Source organism: Kryptolebias marmoratus, linkage group LG13, assembly GCF_001649575.2.
Source record: "Kryptolebias marmoratus isolate JLee-2015 linkage group LG13, ASM164957v2, whole genome shotgun sequence".
NCBI classification, from domain to species: Eukaryota; Metazoa; Chordata; class Actinopteri; order Cyprinodontiformes; family Rivulidae; genus Kryptolebias; species Kryptolebias marmoratus.
In genome coordinates this window covers 16,026,291-16,038,796 of record NC_051442.1, presented here as the reverse complement: position 1 = coordinate 16,038,796, position 12,506 = coordinate 16,026,291, and the positions used below count along the sequence as shown (strand labels likewise).

The 12,506-nt window shown below is 41.8% G+C and overlaps 1 protein-coding gene across 7 annotated transcripts in view; it reads right to left on the bottom strand.

The window, feature by feature from the left end:
- The window catches only part of npas2 (neuronal PAS domain protein 2), a 53,449-nt gene that overhangs the window by 9,364 nt on the left and 31,579 nt on the right, over positions 1–12,506 (bottom strand). For 3 of the 7 annotated variants that reach the window (XM_037978926.1, XM_037978928.1, XM_037978925.1), the window contains 9 exons: positions 7,299–7,498; positions 6,491–6,547; positions 5,229–5,383; positions 5,037–5,128; positions 4,628–4,717; positions 2,687–2,807; positions 869–982; positions 675–793; positions 16–98 (listed from right to left, as the gene is read on the bottom strand). In XM_037978926.1, coding sequence (XP_037834854.1) covers positions 16–98; positions 675–793; positions 869–982; positions 2,687–2,807; positions 4,628–4,717; positions 5,037–5,128; positions 5,229–5,383; positions 6,491–6,547; positions 7,299–7,354 — 887 coding nt within the window. In that variant the 5' untranslated portion in view covers positions 7,355–7,498. Of the gene's footprint in view, positions 1–15; positions 99–674; positions 794–868; positions 983–2,686; positions 2,808–4,627; positions 4,718–5,036; positions 5,129–5,228; positions 5,384–6,490; positions 6,548–7,298 lie in introns of all 7 variants that reach the window. The other 4 variants (XM_037978922.1, XM_037978924.1, XM_037978923.1 and 1 more) reach the window with 3 other exon arrangements.

The following is a 12,506-nucleotide window of genomic DNA, read 5'->3' as shown; positions in this document are numbered from 1 at the left end:
GAACTGATTTCCTACCTGTGATCCAAGAACAAGAACTTCCACTCCAGGCTGTGTCTGGAAGTGAATTCATCCGAAGGGTCTTCCACGTTACACAAATCCTAAAGCAGAACACAAACAGAGATGGTTTCCCTCAAGATTGCACAGCAAACCAATAAAATTTACCACCTTGGACTCATTTGTAGTGTTTCTTTTTGGTCTTAAATACGTTATGATAATATATTTTTCACACACAGTTCTTTCTGCAGGGTTGAGATAATGCTCCTACATTCATGTTATCGCAAAAAAGCACAGCCTGCTGCTCCAGCTCCGAGTACTTGGCAGCGCGTCCTCACAGTTTTGTTCTCACTAAGTCACTTTGTGATCCTGTTTGTGTGTCACGATTCAAACAGACGGAGTGTTTCTGAGAAGATGCGACCTTAGACGCTGTTTTTCTTAAGGAAAGCAAATGTAGGGGGGAACTGAGAAGAAGATTAAACCCAGGGTTTGAAAAGAGGATTTATTCTGAGTCTCAGAATCTGATGAAGGGGTGAAAAAATAAAAACTACAGTATGAGTCAAGGATTTATTGTTGCAGTTACTGTCGGACATTTTTTTGAGCTGCTGACCAATTTTCAACGATGCCACGCAAACCGTAAAACAACACAGAGCTCCCTTTAAAGCCCGACCTGCTCCTACCTTCAGAAACTGCGGCGTGACTAATCGCACGGTGGCGATGAGGCAGACCTGCTCCTCCAGCGATGACTGCAGGTTTCTTGGTAACGTCAGTTCGAGTCCGTTACAAGACGACGTAGGCACTGGGAGACAGAGAGGGTGAACCTTTATTTGCCTGCTGTTCGAAGACTGTTTTATACGTAAAAATAAATCCTTACCATTGTTATGAAACTTGAAATCTCCAACAAACTTGACGTACTCATACACCGGCGGCTCACTTGGGTCCATGTTACCTCTGGCTAGGTGACAGCAAAATTCAATATGAGCCTCACCTGTAAAAGCAAAAAGAGGTTTATGGTTACATCCTATACTTAATAAAACATCTTTATGACATGTCTTTTTCCTTAAGATTTGACATTTATGATTTTTCAGCACTAACAACACAGAATGCACATCGCCCGCTGCCTTTCATGTCAGAGTTTTACCCATTTTTGTCAAACCTTGTCAGTGATGTTTGGCGAAGTCTTTGCAAGATTGCAAGATCTCGTGAGATGGATTAGTGCTGTGTGTTGAAGGTGACTCTCAGCCTCTACTGTGACAAGTTTTAGCTCAATATTCGTAGAATTGCCTGAGTTACAGACATTTCTGTGATTGTTAGGCTGATTATTTGTGTTGCCCATCTTAAATAAGGTTGATTCCCAAAGTTAATCAGCTGTAGATGTGCATCCAATAATTCCTTACTGGGAGTTTCATTAAAATTTGTCCAAAGATTCATAAGAAATTTTGCAAACAGACAAACTGTGTCGTGTTAAAAAGTTTGAAAAGATGTTGAACGACGTGTAGTAAGTGTTGGGAATGACTCTCGGCTATCGTCACACCAAATCTTAGCTCCTTATCTATAAAACAGACCAGGATTCAGACATTTTTGTGTTCGCTAATATTGATTAGCTATGGCGGCCAATCTGAATCGGATTAACTCCAAAAGTTAATCAGTTGTAGACGTACATCCAATGATCACTTTCTGAGAGTTTCTTTAAACTCTATCCAATGATTTATGGGATATTTTGCTAACAGATGGACAAACAAGGGCAGGCAATTACATTATCATCCCCCTCTCATTGCAGCGGGCAGAAAATAAATAATCTTTGACTTCAATCAATAATTTCTTTAAAAAAGCAGGGGTTTGGCTGAGTTTATATGTTAAACCATTAAATCCACGTAGAGAACTATGGTTTGATGGTATATAACAGAGCACTTTAGAGTTTTCAGTAAGAAAAGTCTAAAAGGTGTTTTTACTCAGGCAGCATGGTGACCTGAAGGACACTATCTGAATGATTCATCCCACAGAAAAACTCAACAAGCCTAAATGAGGACAGGCCTCTGCAGTCCTCTTAAAGATTTCTCTTTTCTGTGTTTGGCCAAAGGAGATAAATATTTGAAAGAACAGAAAAAAAATGCTCTGCTACTGTTAAGACCTGGAGAATCCCGTTCACGCAAGATGGCCGTCCAACCGAGACGATGGCTGCTCCGTGTGAGGTTTTCGTGACAACTACCGACGCCTCTAATGTCAGCCCGAGACGGCGGAAACTCGGCCTCTCTGTTCCCCAGAAAAGCCCAACAGAAACACAGGATTAAGGTCAGTGCCTTCGGCCTGCCACGCCGCGCTGCCGTGGATTACTGCGTTAACATAACCGTGATTAAAAGTCCTAACTACGATACGAAGCTTGCTCCTATTATTAGCTGAAAGTCTAATCATAGACGCGCGCTAATCAGCAATCCAATAAATGCAAACCCTGAAGGAGCCGCTTCCTCTAAATATACAGGGTTAAGTAAGGACAAACCGTGTGGACATCAAGAGTCGACACAGAAAAGAAAAAAAACAAAAAACATCCGACTACAAGTTCAAAATGCCAATATCGACAGTTATTAATGTTCGATTTCCCAAAGCGAAAGACAACGTCCAGGTTTTAAAGCGCTTCAACACGGTGACCCAGACACGGTGCGTGTGCAGTCAGGCCGCTCAGCAGGATACTCACTGTCAAGGAAGTCAGCGGCAATGGGGTCAGTCATCAGCATGTGGGACGATAGCAGCTTGTACACCTCGCCGTGCTCCCGCTCAGGGAGGAAATTCAAGATGCTTTGGTCCACCATATCTGACTGGTACAGCAGGACAGATGTGGGTCAGTCGTTTGATACAGGTTTCAGTTTCTGAGGGATTCTTAACAGCACTTTTTCTTTTTAAGTGTTATTTACTTCCAGTCTTATTTACAGTAACAGCTTATTGTAGAGGGAAAAACTGTATGATGACTGTGATTCAGTTTTTACAAAACCTGTTCAAAGAAATATTAATTACATGTTAATTACATCAATTCAGAGCTTCTTGAATGAAGACACTCCAAGTGGGTGAAAGGAAATGTAATTTACCTTTTATTTATTATCAGTGCTGTAAATGGACTATTTATATAGCACCTCTCTAGCCAAGCAGGCTACTTAAAGCCCATACACACACACACACACACGCGCGCGCATTCATTCATTCAGCTCTACTAAATCTCTATTAAGCTAACCTGAATAAATCATTCTATAGTCTAATCAGTGCTTTAAACTCCATTCATACACAGATGAGACACACATTGGAGGCAATGAGGTGTCTTGCTCAGAGACACTTCGACATGTGACTGCTGCCAGGAATCGAACCTCCAACTCTCTCATTGGAGGACCACTGATCCACAGCCGCCCCAGTAATTAATGTCTTGAAACTCATGAGGGGAGTTAATATTTTCCATGAAAGCTGAATCTTAACAAGGCTGGTTTTTTTGAACGATGAACTGAGAGCAGCTCATTCTGGAGACATAAATAAATGTGAAGGTCTTAGTGGGGCCTCGTAATGACAAACAAATGTCTCCTAAAAACTAGAAATGATAAAACCTGCGTCTATTCCTTTTTACTTTTCCGGGTGGGGGGGGGCTAACTACCTAAACAGGTCCCAAGCCCACACCCTAACCATCCAAACTAAAAGCTTAGGCCTAGTTGTGCCTGAACACCAGGTTTTGTGTGAACTTCACAGGTGTTGATCCAACCGTGAGTTCAGGTCCATGTCAGGGAAGAGAAGATAAATGTAGCAGAAATTGAGGAAGAACAAAGACATTTTACCTAAGCTCTCTCTGACCAACATATCTGAACGCCTTTAATTTAAGTGAGTGGAGGTTTTTTCAGCTGACAAGGTGCTTAAATCAGGATTTTACTGAAGCAGAGCCTCAGCCTCATGGAGCTTTAAAAACAACTGCGAGTAGTCTAAATGAGGCACCTTTCAGTCAGAATATCAGCCTTTTTTTACTTTCTGACAAAACCAGAAAAATATTTGAACAACAGGAACTTTGTGGGGTATTTAGCCATTTTAAAACAAAGTATTTGTGAGTACAGAGGGTGGAAAAGAAGCAAAAATTAGCTGTGAGACATTAGAGTGCCAAAGCAACACGATGGTGTAACTTATATCCTAACTGACACGAGTTGTCATTTAACAACTTTAAAGTTTTTATCTCCTGATAAGAAAACCTGATAAATGAGTGAAGTGGTTGATCCTGTGGCCGTAAATCTCTGTCAGACTGTTTAAGTGGTGAATTATGATTTGAACCTGTATGTGCTGAACTTTTAACTGGTTCCTATGAGGAATAAAACGACACAACAAGGTTTAATATCACGGAAGACGTTTAAATGAATTAATTCCCTGATTTACAGTATCAATGCAACATAAGAAGTTATAGGATTAAAAGCAAATCAAATTAAACACTTAACTTTTATTTGAGCAGAAAATGGAAACTTTAAATGTAAAATCTTTAATAAGAGTGACTTAGTGTCAAGAGGCACCAACTCAAGTCCACAGAAATAACAGAATCGGTCAATAACTACTGGTAATATGAAACTACTCTATGCAGGGAAAAGGGTAGAAAAAAAATACAATAAGTTTTGTAACTTACCGGTAAGTGGCCGATAAGTGATGACACGCTGTCAGATACGTATATGATGTTTCCATCTGTTGTTAAAGCAACCAGGAAACCATCCAGAGCCTGGAAAAACAGAGTCACCAGGTCAGTGAATGTGTCTGTGAATGTGAAAAGAAGAACCCCATTCTGTTTTTTAATCGCCTCGTTGGAGGACACACTCAGAAGCACTTTCTAGGTGTTTATTTTGTTTGTTCGGGCTTTATTTAGGCCCTCTTCCAGCCGAAAACGTACGAGTTCTCCTTTAACCTGAAATGTTTTCATGAAAAACCTGCATCGTGTGCCATTTAACATCAGTAGATGGAATCATAAACTCCATCGTGTCATCAAGCTGAGAATATTTCTTTCAGGCTGCGTTAATAATAAATGCCGTGTTAAGCTTTACCTCCAGCATCAGCTGAGTGAACTCCTCATTGCTGAGGAACGAAGGCTTCCAGTCCTGCTTCACGTCACAGATTTCATTCTGTGCGGTGATGTCTGAAACGGATGAAATGTCGATATTAAACACCACGAAAGCGAACCAACACGTTCCAACTGAGAATAGATGTTGTGCAAAGGCAGAGGAGCAGCTCCCTACCTTTCTGTTTCTGTAAAAAATCAATAGTCCTTTGCAATATGGTGGATTTATCCATCTTGCGCGGGTGGCCTTGGCCCTGCAGCATGGTGCAGAGCTCCTTGATGAGAACATTGAACTGGTCTCTTCGTTTCTTTTCCGATTTGTTGCGGGATGCCCTACAACAAGAAGCAAAATGTATTTAAAAAAATAAATAAATAACATTCAGTGGCAGTGTGGTCATAAAACCATCCATTACTCCATTTTTTTTATTCTGATTGCCAAGTGAATGAGGCTGAGAATAAACCATCTAACAAGAGAGAGAGAATAAAACAGGAAGCAACACAGGGAGGAAACCAAACATCATCATGGTTACTTTTTACATGACTCCATATTAGTTGACACTCCCCAGTATTAGTTTTTAAATAAATAAGAAAATAATTATTTAGATCATGACACTAGATTAGAAGTAAGTGTAATTTTCTATCATGGAGCAAGGATTTTATCACGCAGGAGGTTATGTGCTAAAAGGTTTATTCTTTCTTTGTTACAAACAAACAGGTAACATAAGACGACAAACAGCTTTTGACTTTTGCACGTTCTGTGGAGTCTAACCAGCTTCCAAACGAGGTTTTTTATTTATAACATTAGAGAGGTTTTAACTCTGGTCCTTAACGGGCTAAAAATCAGGAGTCCGGGTTATCTGTCGGTCGTCGTTCAGGACGTGGAAACTTGAGTGCAGGAGACTGAAAATAGTTTGATTCTTCAGAAACTGACTGTGAGTTTAAGAAGAGATTTAAAGTCCATAAAAAAAGACGTTCACCTCCTCCTGGAGCCTCTCTTCGTCTGTCCATAAAATAACTTCAGGTCGGTTTCATTTCAACCCTTGAGATGAGTAAGATTCTGAAGAAATTCAATCAATGATCTGTCCAGTGTTTATATTTTTCCTTGCAGATTATTTCATTTAAAGTGTTCTGATTATTCTGTGGCCTCAATAAAGCTTTGTGCTGGTTTCCAGGTGCTGCGTCTGACTCAGAGGCTTCTTAGAAACTTGGGACTTCTGGGTAAAAGTCTTTTTTTATGTACTCATTTTAAGACCACAAAGTAACTGTTCAGTTCTTACCCCCATCAGGACCCACGATCACATCACATGAGAGTGATTAAATCAGTGAAACCTTTAAATGTTTAAAGCCAGAATGCTCCTGTACCTGATAGTTCTGCATGCTGTGAACGCAGCATTTTAATAAACAGCTCAAACGTAGGAACGTGTGCTCAGGATTGGTTACCTTTTCGCCTTGTCCTTCTCATCTTCGTCCATTAAATCTTCCACACAGCTGTTAGTGCTAAAAACACAAAGACACACTGTTCAGATGTTGTCTTTTTATCATCTTATTTTATTATCACACATGGTTCGTGTTGGTTTAACGACAGGAGTGGAATACAGATATTTAACGTTCAGATTATTTCACTGATGTCTGTTTTTTTTCTTCGCAGTCATTCCAATATCGTAACGAGACAAATCAGATGTTGTTAATAAAAAAACAGACACTCTGCTTTGTTCAGCTTTCCAGCTAAGACGTGACGATACGATGCACAAATCAGAGCCCAGTCCGCAGAGCAGACGTGTGCAATTTGACCATCTACTACTGCATCATTTTCCAAACTCACGCGTCTAAATATACTTTTTCAAAGAGCTCTTTGAGCAGGAATTGATGTCTCAACAAGTGGTGGGGAAAAAAGCCCATTAAGATAAATTTAAACCTTTGTCAAACGGCTCTATTCGCGGCCATGTTTGTGTCAGCGTAGCCTGGTGACCTACTTCGAGATCCTGGTTGTCTCCAAATTTTAACAGGTCACTGTGGCATATGAGCGACCTGATCTATATTTAAAAACACACTACTTCTATTAAGCACCTAAAATATATCTCATTGAAAAAGACTTTTAATGAGGGAGTCGTTAATGCATTTTATGCATTTTAAACGTTAATGAATGAATGGATGAAGGCGAAGGATTTTTATCACAGCTGAATTATATAACACAGTGGTATAAATGGAGCATAAATCAGAAAATTAGATTAACGTGTTTGGTACTCACTCCCATTCCCTGTGGGTGGACGGACATGGGCCACCGAAGTCAGAAAGATTGTCCATAGTCACTCCTGCTCCCAACCAGGCCCTTCCCGAAGTCCTGCCAGTCCCATCCGTCCTGACCTCGTTGGAGCTTTCGTTTCGAGAAACTCTAGCAGGAACGAGGCGCCCAACACCTCCTTGATTCCACTGAAGCGACACGAAACCCTGCGAGAAACAGATCAAAGTCATTACAAACCAGGACTGGGGCCATCCTGCCAACTTATAAGGATGACCTTTGGGATTTACATCACGGTAAAATCGTGTCCACGTGAAATCTTTGAGGTTGGAGCGGTTTTAAAACCGTCTAGCCATCGGACTAGCCGTTAGCTTATCAGTCTGCTCAGAATCAAACCCTGTCTCTTCAAACTGAGGTCGTTCAAAGAGCTTTCTACAACAGGTAAGATATTAACCGTTCACAGCTATTCCACAGAATCCCACTTCAGACGATCCCTCTAAGGGCTTAAACTTTATACAACAAGGTATTTAAGAACTGTAGCCACCATTTCCACAGGCTCAATGAAAAAGATTTTAATGTTTTCATCCCTCTTTTTTTTATTTTTCTTTAACTGATGAACTACTTGACATCAGATGCTCAAGATTTGACAGCTTGTCTTTCTGTCAGTAAATAAAGGGCAGGCTCAGCTAAGTTCACGTCAGGTGATCGGCCCAGCGCATTAAAAAAACGAATCCTTTCTTTGGCCCCGAGAAGCCCTTCAGCTGCGCGTTGGGTCATTGTCCGTCTGTGGGGCGCTTCGTTACTTCGCGAGGAGAAAGTAAGCCGAAGCTTTTCACACTTCAGAGGTCTGCGTCTGCGAGCAGAGGAAGGAGTCGTCAATGAGCAGCAGTGACCCAGTTTCAGTAGCAGCCGAACACGTCCGCGCTGTAACTCTGCCTTCACCCTGATTAACAGATGATGCGGTAGGCGTTGGATCACCAGCCCCTCTTTTCTGTCTCCGTGCTCTTCCCCTGTCGGCGTTCTGGTACAAGTTAATCTTGGTTTCATCTGTTTATATCACCGTCCAGAGGACAAGCTGTTATTTAAACGTTCTTTTTTTTTTTTTTTTTTTTTTAGAAAAAAAAGTCTAATACATTTCCTCAGTTCTCGGTGGTTTGCACCCTGAAGGAAACTCTGCAGTTACAGCTTTCTGCATTAACTCTCACCTCCTCGACGCAAGCTTTCACTTGATGTCGTATTTGTGCTTTTTTCTTTCTTTTTGCCCTTTGGAATTCGCTCATTCGTTTAAGAATGAACCAAACTAGCAATTTACAAGTTAGGGAGCCACAGGGAAACTTAAGCATGGTGAGAAATCTTGACATAAATCTATTCAAATGGCAAAATACAAGCAGAGGAAGATACAGAAGGACAAAATAATGGGAGTTCTGGTGACGTACTGCCAAATCCTAAACCAGCGCCGGTCCTTTTATGTTTAAAAGTCAGAAACGAGGAAGGAAACAGGCCACAAAGCTGCTCGTCAGGTAACTGTGTAATTACTTTAAAGGGGACTGCGTTTAGAAATGGCTGCATTTTCCAAACCTCACCTTAACGACTTTCGTTTCTTTTAACTAGTTCAGCTTTTGCAAAGAAGAGCGTTAATCTTTTAATGTGGAGTTAATTAAACGTCTTCACCTAGCTGAAGCACTTCACTGCTTTTTAAAAAACGGTTGCAGAACAGGAGGAGCTCCCCTGACCTAGAAAACTCCCAGAATCCAACATCTCCTTTAAAAATCCAACGCGAAACCAACGGCAGCCGGAACGATGCAAAGCAAAGACATCCATCGTCAGACGGATACAAACTGGAAGGGTCGAGCCTTCGGCAGCTCGGGAACAGAAATATGCTGAGAGGTGTCTGAAGTGAGCAGGTTCACCTGTTGGAAATTCAGCCTGAACGAAGTGTCCCGTGGTGTCGTGGTCTAGGCGTAAATCAAACCACATATAAATAATGTTCAATAAAACAGCGTTTGTCTTGAACAGGGAAGTACCAGAGGCAAAACGACCAGCTACTTCCAATTATTAATAAAGCAAAAGGGCTCCCGCTTTAAGAGAAATGTCAGAGTAATGAGGTGCAGCTCTTAATAAACTGCATTCAAATTAGAAGGTAGCCGATAAAGCTCAACGCTTTTACCTCCAGAGAAGCAATAAATCCTGATAAGAAGTTTCTCACTACAGGAGTCCTTTAATTATCTCAGACCTCGTGTGTGAGACGCCCACAGTGTATAGGAAGGCGTGAACTGGAGGTAGCTGTGCCTTAAGCACACCTTCGTCCGAAACAACCCGAACGGCAGATAAATTATTCAACAACGCTGCACCTATTAGTGGCGCAACAGGAAAACAAAAAACAAGTCCAGCTAGTGTGAGCCGACTGTAAGACCGCAGCCGCCAACAGCAGAAACGTCAAACTTTTTCACACCTGAGAATGTCAAAACATTGGTCTCATTCTGTAGAAATATGGGAATAAAATTTACATTTTAACAGCATAAACACATGATTCATGTCAGATGGTCATATGTATGGTGTAGTATGTCGACTCACAGTTTATACAACCAAAGAAGAAATAAGAACTAAGTTCACATATGCGCTCATGCTTCATTGTAACATCTCTTCAGTCCCAAATGGTGCTCAGAAGGAAAACAAAACACTCAAATATTTATTTTAGACGTCATAAATTCAGATTACCTCTTTAGTTTTTAATTAGGGTTAGGATCGCTGTCGTATTCAGAGCAAAAAATGCGTCATGTAGCTAATAAATAAGTTGCATCTGTAACTGTGATGCAATAATTACAATAATAACTGATGATTGCTATTTATGAATCATGCATTATATGCATTATATCAAATCTGTTTTGTTTTACCCTGAGCAGCAATTTGCATTTTGCTGAAACGGCTGCAGGAACAGCTCCAGTAGGGTGTGGATGAGGAGCTTTATTTCCCTGAAACACTTCAGGCCCAGGTTGACATCTTCCCTCGCACCCCGCTGATCTCCAGACTCGTCTGTTCATTTCATCGTCATCTTTCAACACCTCCAATAATCTGACGCTTTCACCCAACGCTCAGCTCGACGATCGGAGGAATCGTCGGCGAGATTTATGTCCACCGTGGACCTTAAAGGGACGGTGCAAAGGTTACGAACAATAACTATCTTACCTGTCGTAGGTAGCTCTTTGAGCGACCTTGGTTTCGGAGGAAACAGAGTTCAATTCTGACCAGACTGACGAGCTAAGGGCTAATTAGAGAGACAAGAGTGGACTGCTGCCATTTTAAAAGAACTCCCAACATAAACATTTTGCTTTTTACGCAAATGCTGCTGCCACTACTATCTCCTGCAAATAACTACAGATGTCAATATGTGTGTTTTGGGATTGATAAAGCTGTTTTAAAATGGTAGCACTCCACTTTGGTCTCGGCCTCGATAGGACCAACTTTAGCTCTTCTGGACGAAGTGAAACTTTTCCTCCAAACTGAGGTCATTCATAGATATTAAAGCTTAATAACCTATGCAAAGAACTCACTTTAAAAAGTCTGAACTGTCACTTTAATTCACATAAAAAGCCCAGTTTCTCCTCTCCACCCTTATCCACCAATGACACAGACACACACCAGCATGGGGAAACGGGTGTGCATGATAAAAGTATGAAAAGATAAGTCGTTACAGAAGATTCTGGCACAGATTTAGAGTCGCAATTTTAGTGATTCCCAAGTTTACCTTTTTTCTTTAAATCGTATTTTGTAAATAAAGCTTTTCGGCTGCTGTCTGATGGTTATTTTACGCAGCTCCATGTTGCTGTGACAGAACATATTTAAATCTGAATCGCTTCGTGGGGAACGTCTTCTGCCGCCCTCAGCCTTCACCTCGGCGCGCAGCGCTCTGCAGAGCGGCAGGTAAACTGAAACCACATTCTTTCCGAGGTCAAACCACACCTTGAGGGGTTAACGACCAGAACACGGCAGAGTCCGCTTACGCTCGTGCCCACGGGTGTTTACGGGTCTTTAGCGAGAAACCTGACCTCACACGGGCCGCCGAAGTTCAAGTTCACGGTCAACGCGGCGACAGTGATTCATTACTTTCTGTTTACACGCAACATCCAGAAAAGAAAACTCAACGTACGCACCACTGATTTCCTCAAGAGAACTCAAAACGTTCTTTCCTGAAGTTGCCAGTGGAGTGGAATACGTGGTGTACTTCTTTATTTTGCCGTTGACCCGAGTCATTTCTGTTACTCTGTCCTCTACCTGTCTGCTCTCGGTCGTCCCCTCCCTGGGTCCATCTGCTCCGTTTCAGTCCTCCAGGTTCTGGAGTTCATGCCGCCTTGCCCTGTCTGTGAACCTGTCAATTGCTCGCGGCTGTTTTAATGCCTTTCATTTGTTGAACAGACCTCGGCTTTGGCTGGGATCTTGTCTGACCCTCTGTTTGGGTTTGACCCCCGTTCTGCAAATAAACCTCCGACTGGATTACATAAGTCTGCTCTGCTGAGACTTCTCAACTTAGACCCGGTCCTGGTCTCAACATCAACACAAGCGAAGCTTAACACGGGAATGCATGCCACGCTCAAAGTACGTGTTGACAATGACTCTCAGCTACTACCACACCAAATTTTATCTCAACATCTGCAAAATTAAATGAGTTGTAGCCAATTTTGTGCTGGATAATATTGATTAGCTGTGGCGACCATCTTTATTTGCACTGGACCCAAAGGTTAATCAGCTGTAGACTTACTTATAGTGATTACTTCCTGAAAGTTTCATTAAAATCTGTCCAGTGGCTCATGAGATATTTTGCTAACAGACAGACAAGGTTGACTCAAACAGCTACTGCCAGCATTTTAAGCACAGATCTTGTGCAATGAGCAGCGCTTGGAGTTGTCAGGATTCGTAAATATTCTAAAATGAGCAGCTCGGCGTCAGACAGACACGGGAGAACAAGATAATAGGAAGTGAGTTTATTTTACAGTGAATCGGGAGCAGGAATAATTACAGGAACCAGGAACCTGGAAGCAGAGGACGTGGTAAGTATTTCCTTGGTGAGGAAGCCAGGTAAGTATTATATCCACAGGTGGGAGGCCTTACTGTGCGAAGGATGATCCACGGCACGGAGGTGAGTCCAAAGGTAGGTATTTTCCAGTAACAGGTTGGCAGATTCTCCAGGAGGCAGTAGGTAAGTATCCCTCACGAGGCAGG